This window comes from Ranitomeya variabilis, chromosome 3 (assembly GCF_051348905.1).
Source record: "Ranitomeya variabilis isolate aRanVar5 chromosome 3, aRanVar5.hap1, whole genome shotgun sequence".
Taxonomy (NCBI): domain Eukaryota; kingdom Metazoa; phylum Chordata; class Amphibia; order Anura; family Dendrobatidae; genus Ranitomeya; species Ranitomeya variabilis.
The window spans coordinates 611,167,731-611,192,062 of NC_135234.1; the positions used below are offsets into that span (position 1 = coordinate 611,167,731).

Consider the following 24,332-nt stretch of genomic DNA (forward strand, 5'->3'; position numbering starts at 1 on the left):
CACATTGGTCCTCATTATTTAATTCCAGCAAACGTTTAAAGCCCACTGCAATACGAAGTGTCAAAGCTGGAACTCCTGGGCTAAAATAAAAATTATTTTCTATCTATTCTATAGACACCAAGAAATCTTTTTCACTATAGTTTCACAAACTTTTTCTAGAAGCGGTTGCACATTTTCTGCTGTGCTGCCCTACTCTGCCAGAATCTTTCCACCTCTTATTTGTGCTGTCACAGCAGCGGCTGACCTTTCCACCTGACACTTATGTTTTATTGCAGTGATATAATAAATGGTCTGCTTGGAAAGGAAACTACACATGTATAAACACAGTTAAGACAAAATGTTGCTGGAAGGCCATCAGAACTGATTTTCCAATATTTAATGATACAGCATAAACAAATATTACACTTCGCTGCCAGAACCTGTTTCTTACTAGAACTAGAAAGACAGCCATGAAGTCCTGCAGGGAATAAATGCCTTCTCTGAGAACATGACCCGAGAGGTAAAAAGGACACAACTAATTTGTCTCTACAATGTGTGCTTTAAAAAAAATAGCAATAGGTTTGGAACAAACCTTAAATTTGTCAAGACATTCTCTGCTCAATCAAGTGACAAGCCTCTCGGCATCTTAATGACAGTGCGATGGCAGCTGGCAGGACTAGCAGACTGGTATGCTTAGGCTTGATAAGTGGATCAGATGAGACTGCACATGGTTTGATAACACAAACATACTCACTAACACTTACAGAAACAGTAAAACTTGCTGATAGGTTACTAATTGCATTGCTGGAGTCTCCATAGCAACCACGCTATTCGGCTTTCTTCCAAGCATCATGGATTTTTAAGCATTAAATCAAGAAATGTGTTTATTATTTGGCACTTGAAGAACAAGATCAGCACTGACACCCATGGCTTGCAAGAATATACTTATTACTACCGTATCAAAAAGTTGTATGTCAGCAGTGATTGCAGCGTTCTTTACCAAATATGACGACAACTTGGGGATTAATAGTTTTCCTTTGCTCCATAAAAAAAATTAAGAAAAGGTAATAAGACGTGTTAGAAATGAAAACAGTGTCAAGAAAATCAAATGTTGTAGATGTACTTCTAAACATTTTCTGAGGATTACCCCTAATTATAAGAAGATCAGAGATATATCAGGATAGACTTTGTGACATGTGGCACAAGAATACATAGACGTTGCGTGTTGTAGAGCAACCTTAGTTTCACTGGAAGTGTGACCATAATGGTGGCCAGCAGGGGCGTAACTATAATGGGTTCAGGGGTCGCAGTCGGACGCGGGTCCTGGAACCTGAAGGGATCGAATGGTCACTTTGGCCCATATTAGCAGATCAATTGTAACACAGACCCAGGGAATCCTGTTGGAGATTTTGCATTCGGGCCTGTGGGCTTCACATTATGCTACTGGCGGCCAACCTTAAATGCAGCAAATATTATAAACAAGCCACCATGAAAAGGCTTAATTTCATTATACTAATCCAGCAAACGATGTGTGGTATGCCCAGCTCACATTCTCTTTTGTACCTTATCCATTTGTTAATTGATGGTTTACAATGATCGAAATGTTAGAGGCCAGTGAATCAGGCATGCTTATTAGAAGAAACCTGTTTGTGATCCTCTCCTTTGTGTGCACTGTCCATTAGTTGGGATGGGAGCCTTACACGCCTCAGCAAAGTTGCCATTTAAAAGCCACTGTTAGCGATTGGCAGAAGCATTTAGAAGGTGAAACAGCAGCAATCTGAGTTCGCTCCAGTGGCTGATGTTACAGGCAGATGCCGGCTGAGCGACACAGCTGGCATCTGCCATGTGTGGATCGGGTTCAGCTCCTGAGCCTGCTCCACACACTAGGACCCCAGATCAGACATACAGTTACATCATCAAGAACTAAGGGGTTAAAGGCACCCTAAACATTAGATAGCTGTAGGACAAAATTCTTCAGCCAAAGGTTACCTCTCCAGAATCCCGAATGCACAGGGACATTCAGCTTGACCACTGTAGGTACACTTATACAGTATGTGTGTCTTTTTACAAGGGTTTCAACAGATAAAGGAAAACTCAGACTGCTGGTGTTCTGCAGTTGGTGCCCTACTTCTCCGAGTGAGAAAAATGTCCCAGCTATATTGACGGGCAAGTTGTGAATAAATAAATGTAATGTATATTATGAAACAGCAAGTATTTATATTACTCTTGTGTGTGCTAATTATAACATGTGCACATTCAGAAGGGTCTCCTGGGAAAATAATATGGCAATGTTTCTTCTTCACAGGACTAATCTCTGTATCCATAACAGCAAAGCACAAACCAAGACTGGATTCTTCTATATTGTTTACAAAATGCAAAAAGCTATGTCCGCTCCTGAAAATAAATACTTGTGTCACAAATTCTGAAATTATTGGGATAGTCAGAAGTGCAAACATACATTTACCGTATTTTTCTGACCATAAGACGCACTTTTTTTCCTCCAAGTTTGGGAGGAAAGTGTGGGTGCGTCTTATGGTAGGGATGTAAAGCGGGGAGGGGGCAGCGGCGAGTGGGATTGCACTGGGAGGCAGAAAAATGTCCCTGCCCGGCTTTAGGAATCAGAGCTGGGGAAACCACATGGTCCCGTGTTGTGAATTCTGTTTGTGGGCTCCCCCGGTGGTGTTTTATGGTATTGCCACTTATTTGCCTTCTTCTATCCTTGATCACCTGTTGACACCCATTAGGGGAGTTTCCTATTTAAGGCTGCTTGGCTGCTGGTCCGATGCCGGCCAACAATGTATCAGTAGCATTCTGTTGCATTCTCCTGCCTCAAGTTCCAGTTCAGCTAAGTTGAATTTTGTTCCTAGTTAATGTTATTTTTTGTCCAGCTATCTGCAATGTGACTCTCTGCAGCTGGAAGCTCTCGTGGACTGAAATTGCCACTCCAGTGGCATGAGTTGTCACTGGAGTTTTAAAGTAATTTCAGGATGGTGTTTTTGAGTAGTGTTTTGAAGTTGACCGTGAAGTAACTCTTTCCTGTACTTCTGCTATCTAGTAAGCGGACCTCACTGTGCTAAATCTGCTGTTCATCCTACGTATGTCTTTTCCTCTTGACTCACCGTCAATATTTGTGGGGGCCTGCTATCTCCTTTTGGGGTTCATCTCTGGAGGTAAGGCAGGCCTGTATATTCCTCTGATAGGGGTAGTTAGATCTCCGGCTGGCGCGTGGTGTCTAGGGCATCGTAGGAAACACTCCCCGGCTACTTCCAGTGTTGTGTCAGGTTCAGGTCACGGTCACTTTAGTTTCCATCACCCGAGAGCTAGTCCGTTTGTTATTTTTGATTTCCCTGCCATTGGGAAAATCATAACAGTTTGGCCGGCCACATGTGTTAAAACTATGCACTAAAGCAGGAAAGGATATGAAAAGGTTTTTTTTTTTCCTTCTGTGTTTGGAAAGTGCACCTTAGTGCTTATTTGTACTCCTTGCTTAAACTGCAGTCTTCAGCCTTTTTTTTTTTTTCCTCTCCTCTTAATCTTTGAATGGCTTTGGTTACACCTGTTTGAATCATGGATCCACAGAGTTTGGTTGCAGGTCTGAATAACCTGGCTTCAAAGGTCCAGAACTTACAAGATTTTGTTATACGTGCTCCAATGTCTGAACCTAAGATCCCTATGCCTGAATTTTTTACCGGAGACAGATCCCGTTTTTTGAATTTCAGAGAGAATTGTAAATTGTTTTTGTCTCTGAAATCTCACTCTGCTGGTGATCCTGCGCAACAGGTTAAAATTGTTATTTCTCTATTGCGGGGTGACCCACAAAGTTGGGCATTTGCATTGTCGCCAGGGGATCCTGCGTTATTAAATGTAGATGCGTTTTTTCTGGCTTTGGGGTTGCTTTATGAAGAACCTAATTTAGAGATTTTGGCTGAGAAAGCCTTGATAGCTCTTTCCCAAGGGCAAGATGAAGCTGAGATATACTGCCAGAAATTTCGTAAATGGTCGGTACTTACTAAATGGAATGAGTGCGCTCTAGCAGCTAATTTCAGAGAAGGTCTCTCTGATGCCGTGAAGGATGTCATGGTGGGGTTCCCTGTGCCTACAGGTCTGAATGATGCCATGAAATTGGCTATCCAGATTGATCGGCGTTTACGGGAGCGCAAATCTGTGCACCATATGGCGGTATCTTCTGAGCAAAAATCTGTGCACCATATGGCGGTATCTTTTGAGCAAAAACCTGTGCACCATATGGCGGTATCTTCTGAGCAAAAACCTGTGCACCATATGGCGGTATCTTCTGAGCAAAAACCTGTGCATCATTTGGCGGTGACCTCTGAAAAGGCACCAGAGCATATGCAATGCGATAGTGTATTGTCTAGAGGCGAACAACAGAATTACAGGCGCAAAAATGGGTTGTGCTTCTATTGTGGAGATCCAGCTCATGTTATATCAGCATGCTCTAAACGCATAAAGAAGGTTGATAAAAAGGTTGATAAATCTTTTTCTATGGGTACCTTGCAGTCTAAATTTCTTTTGTCCGTGACATTGATTTGTACTTTATCATCTGTTACTGTGGATGCTTATGTGGATTCTGGCGCCGCTCTGAGTCTCATGGATTGGTCCTTTGCCAAGCGTTGTGGGTTTGATTTAGAGCCTCTGGAGGTTTCTATTCCCTTAAAGGGTATTGATTCTACACCTTTGGCTAGCAATAAACCACAATATTGGACACAAGTGACTATGCATCTTTCCCCAGACCATCAGGAGATTATTCGTTTCCTTGTGTTATATAATCTACATGACGTATTGGTACTTGGATTACCATGGTTACAAATTCATAATCCAGTCTTGGACTGGAGATCAATGTCTGTGCTGAGTTGGGGATGTCGGGGGATTCATGGGGATGCACCTTTGGTTCCCATTTCTTCATCTACTCCCTCTGAGATCCCAGCATTTCTGTCAGATTTTTATGATGTCTTTCAGGAGCCTAAAACTGATTCTCTCCCCCCTCACAGAGAGTGTGACTGCGCTATTGAGTTGATTCCCGGTAGTAAATTTCCTAAGGGTCGCTTGTTTAATTTGTCTGTACCTGAACATACTGCTATGCGGGAGTATATCAGAGAATCTTTAGAAAAGGGTCATATTCGCCCCTCTTTGTCTCCATTGGGGGCAGGGTTTTTCTTTGTGGGTAAAAAGGATGGTTCATTGAGACCTTGTATCGACTATCGACTTCTGAATAAGATTACTGTTAAATACCAGTACCCGTTACCTTTACTGACTGATCTTTTTGCTCGCATAAAGGGGGCGAAGTGGTTCACTAAGATCGATCTACGTGGTGCGTATAATTTGGTGCGGATTAAGCAGGGGGATGAGTGGAAGACCGCATTTAATACGCCTGAAGGCCATTTTGAGTATTTGGTAATGCCTTTCGGTCTCGCGAATGCCCCTTCCGTTTTTCAGTCCTTTATGCACGATATTTTCCGTGAATATCTGGATAAATTTATGATTGTGTATTTGGATGATATTTTGATTTTTTCGGAGGACTGGGAATCTCATGTTCAACAGGTCAGGAGAGTTTTTCAGGTTTTACGAGCTAATTCTCTATTTGTGAAGGGCTCAAAGTGTATTTTTGGGGTTCAGAGAATTTCCTTTCTGGGATATATTTTTTCCCCTTCATCTATGGAGATGGACCCTGTTAAGGTTCAGGCTATTTGTGATTGGATACAACCTACTTCTCTAAAGAGTCTTCAGAAATTCTTGGGATTTGCTAATTTCTATCGCCGATTCATAGCGGGTTTTTCTGCCATTGCTAAACCTTTGACTGATTTGACCAAGAAGGGTGCTGATGTTGCTAATTGGTCCTCTGCGGCTGTGGAGGCCTTTCGGGAGCTTAAGCGCCGCTTTTCTTCTGCTCCTGTGTTGCGCCAGCCTGATGTTTCGCTCCCGTTCCAGGTTGAAGTAGATGCTTCCGAGATCGGAGCAGGTGCAGTTTTGTCGCAGAAAGGTCCTGACTGCTCAGTGATGAGACCATGTGCGTTTTTCTCTCGAAAGTTTTCGCCCGCTGAGCGAAATTATGATGTTGGAAATCGGGAGCTCTTGGCCATGAAGTGGGCATTTGAGGAGTGGCGTCATTGGCTTGAGGGTGCTAGACACCAGGTGGTGGTCTTGACTGACCACAAAAATCTAATTTATCTTGAGTCAGCCAGGCGTCTGAATCCTAGACAGGAGCGCTGGTCGTTGTTTTTCTCTCGATTTAACTTTGTGGTCTCATATCTGCCTGGGTCTAAGAATGTGAGGGCGGATGCCCTCTCTAGGAGTTTTGAGCCTGACTCGCCTGGTGATTCCGAACCTACTGGCATCCTGAAGGATGGGGTGATATTGTCAGCTGTCTCCCCAGACCTGCGGCGCTCTTTGCAGGAGTTTCAGGTGGATAGGCCTGATCGCTGTCCGCCTGGTAGACTGTTTGTCCCTGATGACTGGACCAGTAGAGTTATTTCGGAGGTTCACTCTTCCGCGTTGGCAGGTCATCCTGGAATTTTTGGCACCAGGGATCTGGTGTCTAGGTCCTTCTGGTGGCCTTCCTTGTCTCGAGATGTACGTATTTTTGTGCAGTCTTGTGATGTTTGTGCTCGGGCTAAGCCCTGCTGTTCCCGGGCCAGCGGGTTGTTGTTGCCCTTGCCTATTCCTAAGAGGCCTTGGACGCACATCTCTATGGACTTTATTTCTGACCTTCCTGTTTCTCGTAGGATGTCCGTCATCTGGGTGGTGTGTGACCGTTTTTCCAAGATGGTTCACTTGGTACCTTTGCCCAAATTGCCCTCCTCCTCTGAGCTGGTCCCTCTATTTTTTCAGAATGTTGTGCGTTTGCATGGTATTCCTGAGAATATAGTTTCTGACAGGGGTACTCAGTTTGTGTCTAGATTTTGGCGGGCGTTCTGTGCCAGGATGGGCATCGACTTGTCGTTTTCGTCTGCATTCCATCCTCAGACTAATGGCCAGACTGAGCGTACTAATCAGACCTTGGAGACTTACTTGAGGTGTTTTGTGTCCGCTGATCAGGACGATTGGCTTGATTTTTTGCCATTGGCAGAGTTTGCCCTTAACAATCGGGCCAGTTCTGCCACTTTGGTTTCTCCATTTTTTTGTAATTCAGGGTTTCACCCTCGCTTTTCGTCCGGTCAATTGGAATCTTCGGATTGTCCTGGAGTAGATGCTGTGGTTGATAGAATGCATCAGATTTGGGGACAGGTTGTGGACAATCTGAAGTTGTCCCAGGAGAAGACTCAACAGTTCACTAATCGTCATCGGCGTGTCGGTCCTCGTCTTTGTGTTGGGGACCTGGTTTGGTTGTCTTCTCGATTTGTTCCTATGAAGGTCTCGTCTCCTAAGTTTAAGCCTCGGTTTATCGGCCCTTATAGGATTCTGGAGGTTCTCAATCCTGTGTCCTTTCGTTTGGACCTCCCAGCATCTTTTACTATTTATAATGTTTTTCATCGGTCATTATTGCGGAGGTATGAGTTGCCGGTTGTTCCGTCTGCTGATCCTCCTGCTCCTGTGCTGGTTGAGGGTGAGTTGGAGTATGTGGTAGAAAAGATCTTGGACTCCCGTGTTTCCAGACGGAAACTTCAGTATCTGGTTAAGTGGAAAGGCTATGGTCAGGAGGATAATTCTTGGGTGACAGCATCTGATGTTCATGCTCCTGATTTGGTTCATGCATTCCATAGTGCTCATCCAGATCGCCCTGGTGGTTCTGGTGAGGGTTCGGTGCCCCCTCCTTAAGGGGGGGGTACTGTTGTGAATTCTGTTTGTGGGCTCCCCCGGTGGTGTTTTATGGTATTGCCACTTATTTGCCTTCTTCTATCCTTGATCACCTGTTGACACCCATTAGGGGAGTTTCCTATTTAAGGCTGCTTGGCTGCTGGTCCGATGCCGGCCAACAATGTATCAGTAGCATTCTGTTGCATTCTCCTGCCTCAAGTTCCAGTTCAGCTAAGTTGAATTTTGTTCCTAGTTAATGTTATTTTTTGTCCAGCTATCTGCAATGTGACTCTCTGCAGCTGGAAGCTCTCGTGGACTGAAATTGCCACTCCAGTGGCATGAGTTGTCACTGGAGTTTTAAAGTAATTTCAGGATGGTGTTTTTGAGTAGTGTTTTGAAGTTGACCGTGAAGTAACTCTTTCCTGTACTTCTGCTATCTAGTAAGCGGACCTCACTGTGCTAAATCTGCTGTTCATCCTACGTATGTCTTTTCCTCTTGACTCACCGTCAATATTTGTGGGGGCCTGCTATCTCCTTTTGGGGTTCATCTCTGGAGGTAAGGCAGGCCTGTATATTCCTCTGATAGGGGTAGTTAGATCTCCGGCTGGCGCGTGGTGTCTAGGGCATCGTAGGAAACACTCCCCGGCTACTTCCAGTGTTGTGTCAGGTTCAGGTCACGGTCACTTTAGTTTCCATCACCCGAGAGCTAGTCCGTTTGTTATTTTTGATTTCCCTGCCATTGGGAAAATCATAACAGTCCCGATCATTAAAGTGCAGTGAATATTCATTAGCTGCTTCCCCGCCCACCTGTCAGCTGAGCAGTGAGCCAGGAGCAGCAAATGAATACTCCTTCACTGGGACACACATGGTTTCCCCACTGGATTCCTGCAGCAGCTGGGGAGATCTGTGTGCCTGGTGGAGGAGGAGGCAGGAGCAGGGGCCAGAGGGGAGACACAAGATCGCTGCATACCTGCCTGCCGGGGCTGTGCTGGGTGCCGAGTGCTCCAGCACAAGGACCTGTGTGATGTCATGAAGTGAGCAGGCTGCAGCATCACATGGCAGCACAGAGACCTCCCTCTTCTGATATCATCACAGGTCCTGCAGACACCACACTACAATCTGCAAGCTTACTCATGTGCTGAGGAGAGGCAGGGAGAGCTCTGTGGTGTCATGGGATGCTCCAGCATTTTAACTCACCACAGCTGGCTGGCTGCCACAATTAAAAGGTTAGTCACTACAGCACACAATAAAGCACTCTGCCACTTGTGTGGTGAACTATAACTCTCAGCATGCCATAGGATGTGCAGGACATGCTGGGAGTTATAGTTCCCCCATGGGTTCTTAAAGCAGCACTCCAGTGTTATTTTTCAGTGCTGGAGTGGTGCTTTAAATATAAGCCCTGTGCCCCTATTCTTATACTCAGCGTCTTCATACAGTACTTTACAGACACCACACTGGTCCCGCAACTTCCAACATAATAACATACTATTATATATAACAACAACACATATTAGAGTATGTTATTAAATATTTTACCACCTTTTTTTGCTTCAAATATTTTTTTCCCTTTTTTCCACCTCTAAAACCTGGGTGCGTCTTATAGTCCGAAAAATACGGGTAGATGGTTTAATATGCCCTTACTGTACTTCTATACTGTGAAGTAATGGAAGGCACACTGCGAGGAATCAATTCACCCTCAGCAGCTTAACAGGACGGTACAGGTGCTTGGGCACCCTTGGCGTGGCCAAACATTTAAGTGCTCCTCCCCAGCTACATGTTTTCCCTGCATCTCCGTCCTGTTCTGGTTCCATAAATCCAGAGCTGTCCATCAAAATAGATGGGGACGAAGAAATATGGAAAACAAGAAGGTGGGAGGGTTCACTTAAATAATTGGCGACACCAAGGTGCACCGAGCGCCTGTAACGCCTGTACTTGGTCTGAACAGTCATTCTGTGCTAACAGTGCTCCTTTACTAAAACCATATCATAGAAATTGCTAAAATACTAACAGGTTAATGAATGGTACTGCTTTTGTAGGGCAGTACATCTGGAATCAAATATTGGAGTGGTTTCAAAGGAATATCTTCAGCTAAACATGGTATAGTCAAAAGAAGGCCACCCAATTTTAGGGCCATACCATAGGGAGTATTGGGCTTTTCAGCTGTTCATCAAATCTAGATAAAATCCAACTTAAAGTACATCTGTCAACACAATTCACCGCCCCAAACTGTTTAATTGGTCACATTGCCCTCTGACAGATAATGTCATCCACAACTTTACTTATGTAATGTTTTTCCAATGAAAAATTACGGTTTTCATTCTAATGCTTTCATGTTAATGAGGCTTCAGTGCTCTAGGAGTGTCAAAGCACTTACCAAGTCTCCCTGACTCCATTGCCTACCCAGTCTTACTATCCACTGTTTGGCTGAAACTAACTTAAATACCCATATGGTTGTGCCCCTTGCTCAAAATGTGCACCTCTCCAATACTGAATCATGTGATCCGGCTAGCTTTTGATCAGTGCTAACAAGCTCTATTAATTGGAGCCGTTAGGCACTATGCATACGGACCGTGCTGTGATATTGCAGAGGTACGCTGTATCCCAGAAAATGAGCATTGAGCAAAGAAATTAAAAATCTCTCCATTTTCAGTAATGGGGAATGTTTTTATGAAGATTCTAATGACAACTTTCTTTATTTTACAAGCACTTTGCAATTTTAACCCTTACAGGTGTTGAGACAACCGCTTTCAATGCATAGATCAAGGGATTGCCAGGACAGTGCCACAGCCATACATGAAATAAACCAAAGTAATTCACAGGACACAATGTAAAAGTTTGAGGGGTGGAAAACAACGTGAAGAAAGCTGCCAGTAATAGAATGTACTGTACCCGATAAATAAATGGCTTTATCAACCATGAACTCTTCAGAGAATCGAATGTGACAGAAATTCTTCTTGCTTTTACGAATTGCTGTAATGTCTCCACATTGCTCAAAGACCTCTTGAATAATTTCATCTGTGGAATTTTCGGGTAATCCTCCAACAAATACAGTTTTACAACCTGGAGGCCGCTCTCTTGTAGAAGGTGGAGGCAAATCTATGGAAAACGGAGAACATTTTACAATAAAGCAATGCAACTACAGGTCCTTCTCAAAAAATTAGCATATAGTGTTAAATTTCATTATTTACCATAATGTAATGATTACAATTAAACTTTCATATATTATAGATTCATTATCCACCAACTGAAATTTGTCAGGTCTTTTATTGTTTTAATACTGATGATTTTGGCCTACAACTCCTGATAACCCAAAAAACCTGTCTCAATAAATTAGCATATCAAGAAAAGGTCCTCTAAACGACCTATTACCCTAATCTTCTGAATCAACTAATTAACTCTAAACACATGCAAAAGATACCTGAGGCTTTTAAAAACTCCCTGCCTGGTTCATTACTCAAAACCCCCATCATGGGTAAGACTAGCGACCTGACAGATGTCAAGAAGGCCATCATTGACACCCTCAAGCAAGAGGGTAACACCCAAAAAGAAATTTCTCAACAAATAGGCTGTTCCCAGAGTGCTGTATCAAGGCACCTCAATGGTAAGTCTGTTGGAAGGAAACAATGTGGCAGAAAACGCTGTACAACGAGAAGAGGTGACCGGACCCTGAGGAAGATTGTGGAGAAGGACCGATTCCAGACCTTGGGGAACCTGAGGAAGCAGTGGACTAAGTCTGGTGTGGAAACATCCAGAGCCACCGTGCACAGGCGTGTGCAGGAAATGGGCTACAGGTGCCGCATTCCCCAGGTAAAGCCACTTTTGAACCATAAACAGTGGCAGAAGCGCCTGACCTGGGCTACAGAGAAGCAGCACTGGACTGTTGCTAAGTGGTCCCAAGTACTTTTTTCTGATGAAAGCAAATTTTGCATGTCATTCGGAAATCAAGGTGCCAGAGTCTGGAGGAAGACTGGGGAGAAGGAAATGCCAAAATGCCTGAAGTCCAGTGTCAAGTACCCACAGTCAGTGATGGTGTGGGGTGCCATGTCAGCTGCTGGTGTTGGTCCACTGTGTTTCATCAAGGGCAGGGTCAATGCAGCTAGCTATCAGGAGATTTTGGAGCACTTCATGCTTCCTGGCACCTGCTCACAGTGCCAAAACCACTGGTAAATGGTTTACTGACCATGGTATTACTGTGCTCAATTAGCCTGCCAACTCTCCTGACCTGAACCCCATAGAGAATCTGTGGGATATTGTGAAGAGAACGTTGAGAGACGCAAGACCCAACACTCTGGATGAGCTTAAGGCCGCTATTGAAGCATCCTGGGCCTCCATAACATCTCAGCAGTGTCACAGGCTGATTGCCTCCATGCCACGCCGCATTGAAGCAGTCATTTCTGCCAAAGGATTCCCGACCAAGTATTGAGTGCATAACTGAACATTATTATTTGATTGTTTTTTGGTTTGTTATTAAAAAACACTTTTATTTGATTGGACGGGTGAAATATGCTAATTTATTGAGACAGGTTTTTTGGGTTATCAGGAGTTGTAGGCCAAAATCATCAGTATTAAAACAATAAAAGACCTGACAAATTTCAGTTGGTGGATAATGAATCTATAATATATGAAAGTTTAATTGTAATCATTACATTATGGTAAATAATGAAATTTAACACTATATGGTAATTTTTTGAGAAGGACCTGTATTACCACTAGTAATCTTAAGGCGCCTGTAGATGGGCATAAGATATAGAGGGTGACTTTGGTATTTTCAATCTTTTCCATCCCAAAATATAGAACTGTACAACTTTGTGAGTAAAAATCTTTGGAATAATAAGGCAGAGCTAACGAATAATGTATAATGACAGTATTGTCACAAATTCCTACATGGGAACAAATAGAAAACAAACAGCAACATGTGCAATGTTATTCGGCTTTAACTTCTACATCAAAAGGGGAAAAAAAAAAAGAAAAGCAAAAAAAAAAAGAAGAAAATACAAAGCTCTGACATTATGATGAAAAACTCTGCTGGTTATCGCTGCTGTCTTGTTTCAGATAAAAACAGAATACCAGAACAGAGGAAAACATAACCTAACAGCAGGCAAGAACGCTACGAGGCTGAGGAGAGGAGCGCACACTCCATCTACATCTCACCACTATTACGTAGGCTTCAGGTCACCCAAAAAAACACATTTTCAGGAATAACCACAGAAAAGCTGGATGGTCAGTATTGCCTGGCGCTCAGTCACGTTTTTTTTTGCAGATCTTAAGCTTCACTGATCACTCAGGAGTCAGGACATATCCTCTAGTGGGGTCACTGGCGGACACAGACAGGAAGAACAATATATGGGCCCTTTGTAGCCCAAGAGCACAATAGAATGCAAAATTCCACTTTCTTTGGAGGCAGAAATGGGCCCCCTTACCTCTTGGGCCACAGGTTGGACCAATGATATGTCCACCCGAGTGGGGTCCTGAGGGTCCACTTTCTGAGTGATAGTCTTATCATTTGAAGGACTTATCGATTACTTGGTGGCCCACTCACTTGAGCTGAAATCTGCAGGGGTCATTTTTTTCCGGTTGACGCAAGTGGCTGATGGACTGAAAAAAGTCACTTGAAGATGCGAGAAAAATCTAACATTAAAATGGTCTAAAGACCCCCCATACACTAAGTTATTGTCAGCTGAGCCCACTGATATAGACGGGTTTAGCCGACACCCTAGTGTCTATAGGAGTCACAGACAATTAGTTGTCAAGGTAAATATCAATCCGGCAGATTTGATTTTGGACTGTCGGCAGTACTGTACCCCAGAGATAAGCTGTGCAAGCTACGTCTGACGGCAGCGCTCTCAGAGAACACGGGAGTGCTCGGACAATTGTGCTTTTGTGGATGGCAAAGCTGGCCAATTGGTCCGTCTAAACTTTGTTTGGCCGACAGCCTAATGTGTATGCCAGGATTTATTATTATATCATCTTTATAGGGAATCTGCTTTAAAAAAAGATGTGGTGGTGGTGTGATGTGATATATTTTATTACATACTGTTTAGGTAGTATAAGTGCAAAAATAAAGACCTCATGCAGATGTCCATTTTTCACACTTTTGTGTTTTTCACAGATAGCACTCATAACTGTGAAAATCCATAAGCAAAAGGAAAAAGAAACAAACGGCCGATCAATAAAGTCCCAAAATACAATATGACTATCAATATATTTATTTATAACAGCAACAGGGGTGTCAGCCCAATGACATTAAAAAGAACAATTAAAAAACAAGGACGCGCGTTTCGGCTTCCGCCTTCGTTGGAAGGCGGAAGCCGAAACGCGCGTCAGGGTGGACGCCATTTGGATGAAGGGGTTATACTCATGTAAGTGCACCATTAACTAGCTTTCTTACAACACCTCCTATACTATTAGGTGACACACCGGACATGGGCACATGATGAGTCTTTTTCCTCATAATATATACAGTTCTACATCGCTAGATGTATGAATATATAAAATAGAGGAGTGCACTGACACTTTATCCCTCTCTCTGTCCCTGTAAAATGGAAATTTACTATTGTACTGCTGGTCCTTTTTGGACTTTTTGTTAAACTGTTGTATATTATATGTTTAGTTGTCACCCTCCTTCTTACAATCCCATACCCCATGAGGGCGTCCTTGTTTTTTAATTGTTCTTTTTAAGGTTATTGGGCTGACACACCTGTTGCTGTAATAAATAAATATATTGATAGTCATATTGTATATTGGGACCTTATTGATCGGCCGTTTGTTTCTTTTTCCTTTTGCTTAGTATATTTTCCGATTGTCCCTGTGAATTTACTAGTAGTCTGATCTGCTGGGTCATAATAATACTATTGATAATCTTATTTGATAGAATCTACATAGACCCTTCTATAGATCTATATATTCTCCTTGCTAATTTTCTGTGATAATCCATGTTGCCATTCACATGTTTGTGATTTTATGCTGACCAAGTGGCCCGTGTAAATCTGGGAATCATGTCCGATTTTGTTCCGAGTGTTGGATTAGAATCGGCAATGTAAGTCTATGTGTTTTTGAAAAAAATAAATAAATCGGACAGCACTCGGATGGCATCCGAGTACAGTCCGATTTTCAAGGACTGTTACACAGGATAAACTTTTTTTTCTCCACATACAAGAAAAACTGATAACACTTGGACCACACTCTGATCAAAACTCAGATCAGAGTCTGATCAAAATAATTGGTCTTTTTTTTCTTGAATGAAAGAGAAATAAACATCTGAATGAGGCCTTAGTTTTACTGTGAGGCACACTGTTCCCACAAGTGCTCCATAGGTGGTCCCCAATACTGAAGTGTTCTGAGTTCTGTGCATTAAAAGGGTTGTTCATAGGATAGGTGAAAAGGTATTGATTGATGGGGGACCAAGCACTGGGACCTGCAGCGGATGGCAATGCGAATGCCCCATCAGGACTCCATTCATTCTTTATAGGGCTTACGGAAAAAGCTGGTGCTTTACAACACCAATGCAGCGACTGAAGTAAGCGCACTCCTGCTCCAAGCTAATAGAGATAAAACTTAAAAGTACGCCAACCAAGCTGTCACAATCCTAATGATCATATGGGAGCCAAGCATGCTGGAATAATTCTTAATTTCCGCAATCAATGTGATCTTTAGCAACATACCGTAGTAAGGTACATAACATCCGTTACACCTCTCCTATATAGTGCTGTCAGCAGTTTTGAACCAGACTCCTTTTAAATGAAATCTCACATTGCTAACGTTAAACTCAGAGGGCCCCTTTAATTCCTTAATTGGTAGACTACGGTGCTTACATCTTCTAATTCTAAACCACTGGAGACAAATGGTGTCACGATTATGCACAGAGACTGTCAGATACAATGCCGCATCCCTAGGCAACAGCTGTTGGCATCCTTCAATCTCGCTTCATAGAAAACAATAGGAAATCACTTCCAATGCAAAACACCATAATCCCAATAACAGCAACCATCGCTCTCTGTCACACGATGGCAGGCACTGGGACTGTTCCACCACGGCTGCAGTAAGTTGTAACATCTCTATGTACCGTATCATCTCTATGAACTAAAAAGCTTGGAGGCGAGTAGGTTTGGCACCCACTGATCTGAACCACACAGCCCTGGCCATTATGAGGCCGCTTTCCTGCTAACATTTTATATGAAAGAGTGTAGCAACAAAAAAAAAAATTGTATTATAGAAAACCCATCACATTATTTAAAGGGACCCTGCCATGTTGTACAACAGAACATATTCAGGCTTGTGGATAAGGTTTCAGTATATCTTGTATTTTATGAATTGAAATCACATGTGTTTTTCTGCACGAGTCCAGTGGGCGGTCCTACTGGTGACAGTTTTCTCTGTATGCACAGTCATACTTGGGAGCACCCACTGGACTTGCATGAGTACAAAGATCAGTGAAATCAATTAATAAAATGCAAGTTTTACAGACACGTTTCAAAAAAAAAAAAAAAAAAAAAAAATAAGTCATTTTAATTGTTATTTCATAAATAGTAAATAGTGCACATGAAAATAACTTATGTGGCGGAATTGCTTATTTTCATGTGTTATCAGAGAAATCTGTTTATCTGCCAATACTGGTCACTAACTCTCAATTCACAGGTAAAACCAGTATTCAATGAAGACAGAATGTAACATTACTGAGATAGAGTATTATCTGTAGCAACCACCATCTCCTATGTAGATACAGAGGGGAGGAGAGGGGAGCTCTGCATCCAGCTCCTCCATCACCTTCTCCCCCCTTTACATACAATTTTATCAGCAGCAACTGCCATCTCCTTTCCCAGAATACAGATTAGTCCTGGTGGAAAAAGAAGCAGATTTCTCAGATAAACTATATTACTAAGATGCTTATTTTCACATTTAATATTAACTTATGAAATAAAAATTACAATGATGATTACTCTTTAAACGGAACCTGTCACCCCAAAATCGAAGGTGAGCTAAGCCCACCAGCATCAGGGGCTTATCTACAGCATTCTGGAATGCTGTAGATGAGCCCCGATGTATCCTGAAAGATGAGAAAAGAGGTTAGATTACACTCACCCAGGGGCGGTCCCGGTACAATGGGCATTGCGGTCCGGGGCCGCAGGAGCCGGGAAAGGTCAGAGGCGCCCAGCGCCTGTGCACTGCAATACCTTGCTCTGCCCCTCAACAGTGCAGAGAAAGTACGCCTGCGCCGGAGCGTGAACACAAGAAGAGGACGTCATCGTAAGAAGATGGGAGGCCCAGGACCGGACCGCGACGCCCATCGGACCGGACTGCAGCGGGAACGCCCCTGGGTGAGTATAATCTAACCTCTTTTTCTCATCTTTCAGGATACATCGTGGGTTAATCTACAGCATTACAGAATGCTGTAGATAAGCCCCTGATGCCGGTCGGCTTAGCTCACCTTCAATTTTGGGGGTGACAGGGTCCCTTTAAAGAGCCAGCAGGTTATTGCAATTTAATCTGAGAGTAGTATAATATAGGGCACAAGACCTTTATTCCAGGGATGTGTCACTACTTAGGATGAGAGCTGTAATTTTAATACAGTGTTTTATCAGCAGATTCACTGCAGGACTACCGCTCACAGGACCAGCAGTCCGGATAAGCTGTATAACCCCGCCCCCAGCACTGATTAGCTGCTTGCTGACAATGCAGTGTACACAGGAAGCTGACAGTCAGGCGTGTGGGTGGGGTTAGGCACAGCAGAAGACTTGCTCTGCTACAACTACAACAGACAAACAGGGATTCTATCAAAACTGCACCAAGCAGCCCAGTAAGTGACACATCGCTGGAATCAGGCTTTCATACCCTATCTTATGCTGCTCTCATAAAATATAGCAAAAACCTGCTGACAGAATCCCTTAAAGTAGGTACCAGCACGTCTGTAGTCTTTTTTCCCTTAACGGCTTTGCTTTGACACTTGTCTTGACTCATCATTAAAGTCCCAATAAGCGCTTCAGTGGCCTGGTCAAATTTAAAGGACCCGTCCCATATGTGGACAACCTTCCACTAAAATCAGTGCTAAGGCCTGAGATCAGGCATGGATCTCACTGATGTGAGCCTTTTCACATCTCATTGCACTCTTGAATTCACATTTTATCACCTTTTCTTTGGTGAATCAGATTTAATGTCTCACTTTAAATGTTGAATTTCATTAGCTCCTTAGAGGTGCTAAAAGGGCAGCATTTAGCACATGTGTTACTTCTAAATTAACCCTTGTTAGCTTATTCAATGACACCTAGCATTCCCCCACTTCCCTGCACACACAACTACCAATCTAGGCAAAACAGATAGAGGGGAGCACATTTATGTATTTATTTTACTTGCATATACAAGGTCATTTATTCCAGAGAGCTTTACAGACATCCTGATCCCTGTCCACACTGGGGCTCACAATCTACATTCCCTATCAGTTTGTCTTTGGAGTGTGGAAGAAACCGGAGTGCCCGGAGGAAACCCAAGCAAACACGGAGAGAACATACAAACTCCTTGCAGATGTTGTCCAAGGTGGGATTTAAGCCCAGGACTACAGCACTGCAAAGCAACAGTGCTAACCACTGAGCCACTGTGCTGCTCCGAATATTTACTATTGTTCCTAGATTTAGCACAAATTGTCATATCCAGTTTTGTAGCAATTTTTTTTGTATTATTAAAGAGAACCTGTCACCCCCAAAATCGAAGGTGAGCTAAGCCCACCAGCATCAGGGGCTTATCTACAGCATTCTGTAATGCTGTAGATAAGCCCCCAATGTATCCTGAAAGATGAGAAAAAGAGGTTAGATTATACTCACCCAGGAGCGGTCCCGCTGCTGTCCGGTCAGATGGGTGTCACGGTCCAGCACCTCCCATCTTCTTACGATGACGTCCTCTTCTAGTCTTCACACTGCGGCTCAGGCACAGGCGTACTTTGTCTGCCCTGTTGAGGGCAGAGCAAAGTACTGCAGTGCGCAGGTCCTGGGCCTCTCTGACCTTTCCCAGAGCCTGCGCACTGCAGTACTGCTCTGCCCTCAACAGGGCAGACCAACTGCGCCTGCACTGGAGCCACGACGTGAATACAGGAAGAGTACGTCATCGTAAGAAGATGGGAGGTGCTGGACCGGACCGCGACGCCTATCGGACCGGACCGCAGCGGGACCACCCCTGGGTGAGTATAATCTAACCTCTTTCTCATCTTTCAGGATACATCGGGGGCTTATCTACAGCATTCCAGAATGCTGTAGAAAAGCCCCTTATGCTGGTGGGCTTAGCTCACCTTCGATTTTGGGGGTGACAGGTTCCCTTTAATCTTTTTGTGGCTAACTTAAAAATTGATGTGGTTTTATAACAAGAGGTTAGTTGGGAAAGTGCTGTGATCTGAACTGCAAAATGCAACAGCGTACACTGAAGTGCACCACATCTAAGCGTAAAAAAGATTGTTCTAACTACGCCAGCAAGCACGAGATGTAAAAGTAGACAAAAGGGTCAAAAGATCAGCCAAATTTACGTATGAGCCACTGTGATACATTTGGAACAATTTCGGGCTATCTAGTCTAAGTCTGCACTGTTCATATACAGAATGCATACGTACATCTGCCCCCACTGTGTCATGGCTAATGTATGGCTCCAGGGGGCAGCATGGCACACAGATTCAAAGAAGAGATACTGGTGCCATACTCTACCCCTTCTTGCCCTGCATAGGCCATTATACATTAGGACAGGTTAAACTTCCTACCAGACATCAGTAACTAACAGAAGACAAAAATGTTGGGCAATAGTGCACTTCTATACACAGATACATGAATACATACGGTTTTCCTGCAGCCAAAGTTTCAACTTAAATAGTTACAGTATCTAGAATGCTACATTATAAGGAAAATAAAGGGTTACAGCAGCTCATGAATACTTAAATGTGATGCATCAGTGTGGGGCTTAAATCACCCTGAGAAAAGCAAAGACTGCATCAATGAATATTAAACTGGAGCCATGGCGCTCAGTCTGAAGAAAGACCATCTAGGCTGAGTCAGACTGTGACGGATGGAGTCAGCTGGCAGGACTGCATATCATGCAGAGGGTACACAGACAATGAAGGAGCGAAATAATTTTATCTCACTCTGCCCAAGGGAAAAAAATTGATTCTGGGCTCTTAGGAAAGGATTCATGGCACTCACATTAATGTACATACCGTCAGAGAGCATAAGAATGAATGAATGTAGCAAGACAAGCAGGAGCTATTATCAAATGCTGAAGTGTCTGGCTCTGTAGGGAACGTTCATACGTTATGCAAAGTATATAAAAAGCAGGGTGTACATACATGTGTACATACATGATCAGCGAGTCAAGAAGACGTGGCAAACAGTTCCGACTCCCTTATACTGATATAACGCATGATGCACAGAAAATGGAAAGCATTTATTGGAAATAGTCGCCAGCCCAACCAAAATCGAACAGCGAGAAAAAAAAAATCTTTGGTTTTCCCAGGACAGATTTCCAGTTCCATCATATACTATGCAGACTGGCTTTCTCCTTTGAGAAGACCATCACTCCTCACAAGAGCATTTCACTGTAATGTTAGTAGGTCACCACTAGCAGTTTTATTGTATTTCAGGGTAAAGGTCTGTTCCTTGTAATGGGCACAATGTAATGCTCCTTCTGTCCTCTGGAGGCACTGCACAGGAACCGTACACTTCTTTCAAGGTTCTGCCACTGAATACAGCTGAACAAAATAGGGCACCCCATGTCCGTCATATTTTTTGACGTACTCTTCTAAGTGCACAATAGGATAAATGACAAATGGGTGAAAAGTCAAGGCTCACAATTAGCAGTTTTACTATGGTACTTACTAGGATTTGGAGGAAAGAGGGTACAGCTTTTACTGTGGATAATTTCTTTCACAATAGGCAGCTGTGTAAGTGGAGGTGGTAAGAGCCCCATGCCAGCCATCATTGGATTGATTGGAGTAATGCCAGTCATCATACTTAGGTTTGGATCAAACCCTGGTACGCAGAGAGAGTCTGCAAAGAAACAAAACAACAACACACCTTAGACATAAAAAGACATTATCCAAATGATTTAATTTCTCAGCGCAGAACATTTGGGGAAGTGTGGACCTCCCTGTGCGTTATACGCCATTTACTCATTGGGGGCAGAACAGCTTGTAAACACTGTGTGCAGGGAAATCAAAGGGGAAGCTATGTAATTAAAAAACATGACAAAATCAAATGGCTGCTACAGACGTCTGAAAGCAGACACCGCGAACACCATCAGCTTCTAAACACCAGTTGTTTGGTTTGGCTCGGGCTTTCTCACATTGTCTCATTTCTTCATAGAAAACACAGTTTCTTTACCTTGAATGCCCTTCATGGGAATACACAGGAGTGTCCAGTTACTGCTCTGCCCCGAAATAAGTAATACATATTTTCTACAGTCCTGCAAGAACTCTAGCAAGCCATTGACCTTTGACTCGCAATACAATTAAGCATATTTTCTTATATGTAAGCCTCCACCATGCTGACCGGCAGGCGTTACCTTGCGCTACACTAATGGAATGACGAGGAAAGAGAACAGCATCACAAGTTACTACAAGCCATAATAATATTGCCTTTATTTAATGTGAAGATCAACTGACTCAGCTTCAGCTCCACAGAGTTTGTTACATTGGATTTGGGTTTTGTGGCTACCTTAATAGACATTGCATTAGCAGAGATATCAAGTGCTAACCAGTGTTTTCAAAATCAGAAGCAATATCTAACTTTATAACAACATATGAGGTCAATATAAGCAAAAAAGGAAACCCTAAATGTATTTTCTTGTATTATGGCTTAGAAAGAAAAATCTGAGTTCCATATCTGCCAAGAGTAGAAACTGGCGGACCCATGGATGTTCAGGTCTGGCCGAACAATTATAAAAGTTCGAGTTCGGGAACAGTACCCAAATACGGACCCTATTCACTTAAACGGGCAACCCAAACAACCAGCGTTTGCCACGTTGTCAAGTGCATAACAGCGCAGCAAACACTGCCTCTGATTGGTGGTAAAATCATTATCGCTGGTCAGACGGCCAGGGATCCCACGCTGTCAGAGGACAGCGTGAGCCTGCAGCTACTCCCATGGGCCTATACCTGCTGCCTCCAAAAACAGCGAGAGCAGGAGCGGCTGACAGGAGAATTCATCAGCCAGCACTATAAATAATTTATTTTTATAACCAGCCAGGCAAACTGACAGCTGCGGGCTGCAACTCTCAGCTTCAACAAGGTTGATAATCGAGAATAGAGGGGTCTCCATGCAGTTTTTTTTAAATTAAAGAAATAATTTAAAAAAACACGGCGTGAGGTCCCCCTTTATTTTTGGCAACCAGCCAGCCTAGAGCAGATAGCAGGGGGCTGGTATTCTCAGGCTGGTGAAGGGCCATGGATATGCCCCCCCCCCCCCCCCCCCTCAGCCTCAAAATAGCAACCCGCAACTGCCCAGAAAATGCGCATATATTAGATGTGCCAATTTTGGCGTTTTACCCGGCTCTTTCCACTTGGCGGTGGCAAGTGGGGTTCATATTTGATGTTATCTTTGTATTGTCCGGTAACATCAAGCCCACAGCTTAGCAATGGAGAGGCGTCCATTACTAATCCTATCTTTATATAGTAAATAAACACACAGCCAGAGTAAATGCCTTTTATTTGAAATAAAAAAAAAACTTACTTTTTTTTTAATTTAAAAATAAACACAGTTATACACCTCTAACGCCCAATTCCACTGAAGCCAAAGTCTCCTATAAAAAACCTAAATTTAAAAACCATATTCCTCACCTGTCCGTTGTTCTGTCCCAAGTCATAATCCATGTCTGGGGATAAACAGTTTTCAACCTGGATGGTGCCAAGATGCGACCATCCAGGCTGAGAACCACTAGGGAATGAGCTGCAGCGAGCGCAGCCTCAGTGACTAGCGGTGATGTTATAGAGGTTACTGAGGCTGTGTGTTTTTTTATTTCAAATAAAGGACTTTATTTTGGCTGTGTATTTATTTACCATAAAACTATAGCATTAGTAATAGATAGGAATCTTATAGACACCTCTCCATTACTAAGCCGTGGGCTTGATGTCACAGGACTTTACAAAGGTTACATCAAACCCACAAATATGAACCTCACTTGCCACCGCCACAGGGCAAGTGGGAAGAGCCGACAAAGTGTCAGAACTGGCGCATCAAATGGATGCCCCTTTTCAGGGCGGCTGTGGCCTGCTGTTTTTAGGCTGTGGAAAGCAATATTTATGGCCCCTTTCCAGCCTGAGAATACCAGTCCCCCAGCTGTCTGCTTTAGCTTGGCAGGTTGTGAAAAATGTGGGAAACCCAAGCCCTTCTTTTTAATTATTTATCTAAATAATGAAAATATACGGCTTGGAGACCCCTCTCTTCTTGATAACCAACCTTGCTAACGCTGACGGTTGCAGCCCACAGCTGTCAGTTATGCCTGGCTGGTTATCAAAAATACAGAGGAACCTATGCCATTGTTTTTTCTTTTTTTAATTAACTATTTAGAGCACAGGTTGATGAATACTCCCATCAGCAGCCGCCTGCTCTTGCTGTTATTAGCGACAGCAGGCATAGGCTGATGGGAGTAGTAGTCCCATCAACTGACGCCAGTGACCAGAGGTAAACTTTTTACTTCTGATCACAGCTGTGGGCTGTCATTTAACAGCATGAGAACTGTTGTTGTCTAACCGGCGGTAATGATTTTATTGCCGATCAGAGGCAGTGTTTTCCGCACTGTCATGCACATGACAGCACGAGAATGACACGGTGCTAAGGGGGCTGAATCTGAGCAGTAACACAGACTTCCTGGTGAAGTTCGTGTTTGGGGTCCGTGCCCAGACAGTGAGTGTTCGGTTCAGACCCTGTACTTTACTGTTTCGGTTGGCCCATCTCTAGTCAAAACCCTTTAAACATATCTGTATCTGGTGATTAGCCTAAAGTTTGCAATGTTGTCAGAGGTCTGACATTTTTTCAAGTGGTTATACCGCGCTGTACCCTTCTATTGGTGGGCATCATGTTCGATCACTACAAATAAGAAACCATAATGGGGAAACATGTACAATAGCAATAATATATTAGTCAATGGTTGATTTAAGGCTGGTTTCACACTAGCATTTTGATCTGCAGCGGTTTAAAAAAAAAAAAACGCATGCGTTTTTTTTCCTATGTTTAACATTAAAAACGCATGCGTTTTTTTTCCTATGTTTAACATTAAAAACGCATGCTTTTTTTGCTGCATGCGTTCGGTCGCAGAAATGCAACATGTAGTAATTTCTAGAGGCTTTTTTTGCTGCAAAAAAACGTATTGCTGTCTATGTAAACGCATGCGTTTTTAAGTACATGCGTTTGCTTGCGTTAAAAACGCATGCGTTTTTATAGAAAAAAACAAGAATACACACTGACAAGCCACCCCCCACCATCAAGGTGATAAAGGGATCCTAACCCTAACCCTGACAAGCCACCCCCCACCATCAAGGTGATAAAGGGATCCAAACCCTAACCCTGACAAGCCACCCCCCACCATCAAGGTGATAAAGGGATCCAAACCCTAACCCTGACAAGCCATCCCCCACCATCAAG

At 43.3% G+C, this 24,332-nt stretch overlaps 1 protein-coding gene across 8 annotated transcripts in view; it reads right to left on the reverse strand.

Annotated features, from left to right (window-relative positions):
• Positions 1-24,332, reverse strand: part of ENOX1 (ecto-NOX disulfide-thiol exchanger 1) — a 768,733-nt gene that overhangs the window by 183,800 nt on the left and 560,601 nt on the right. For all 8 annotated transcript variants that reach the window (XM_077297345.1, XM_077297342.1, XM_077297343.1 and 5 more), the window contains 2 exons: positions 20,571-20,741; positions 10,621-10,827 (listed from right to left, as the gene is read on the reverse strand). In XM_077297345.1, coding sequence (XP_077153460.1) covers positions 10,621-10,827; positions 20,571-20,741 — 378 coding nt within the window. The remainder of the gene's footprint in view (positions 1-10,620; positions 10,828-20,570; positions 20,742-24,332) is intronic.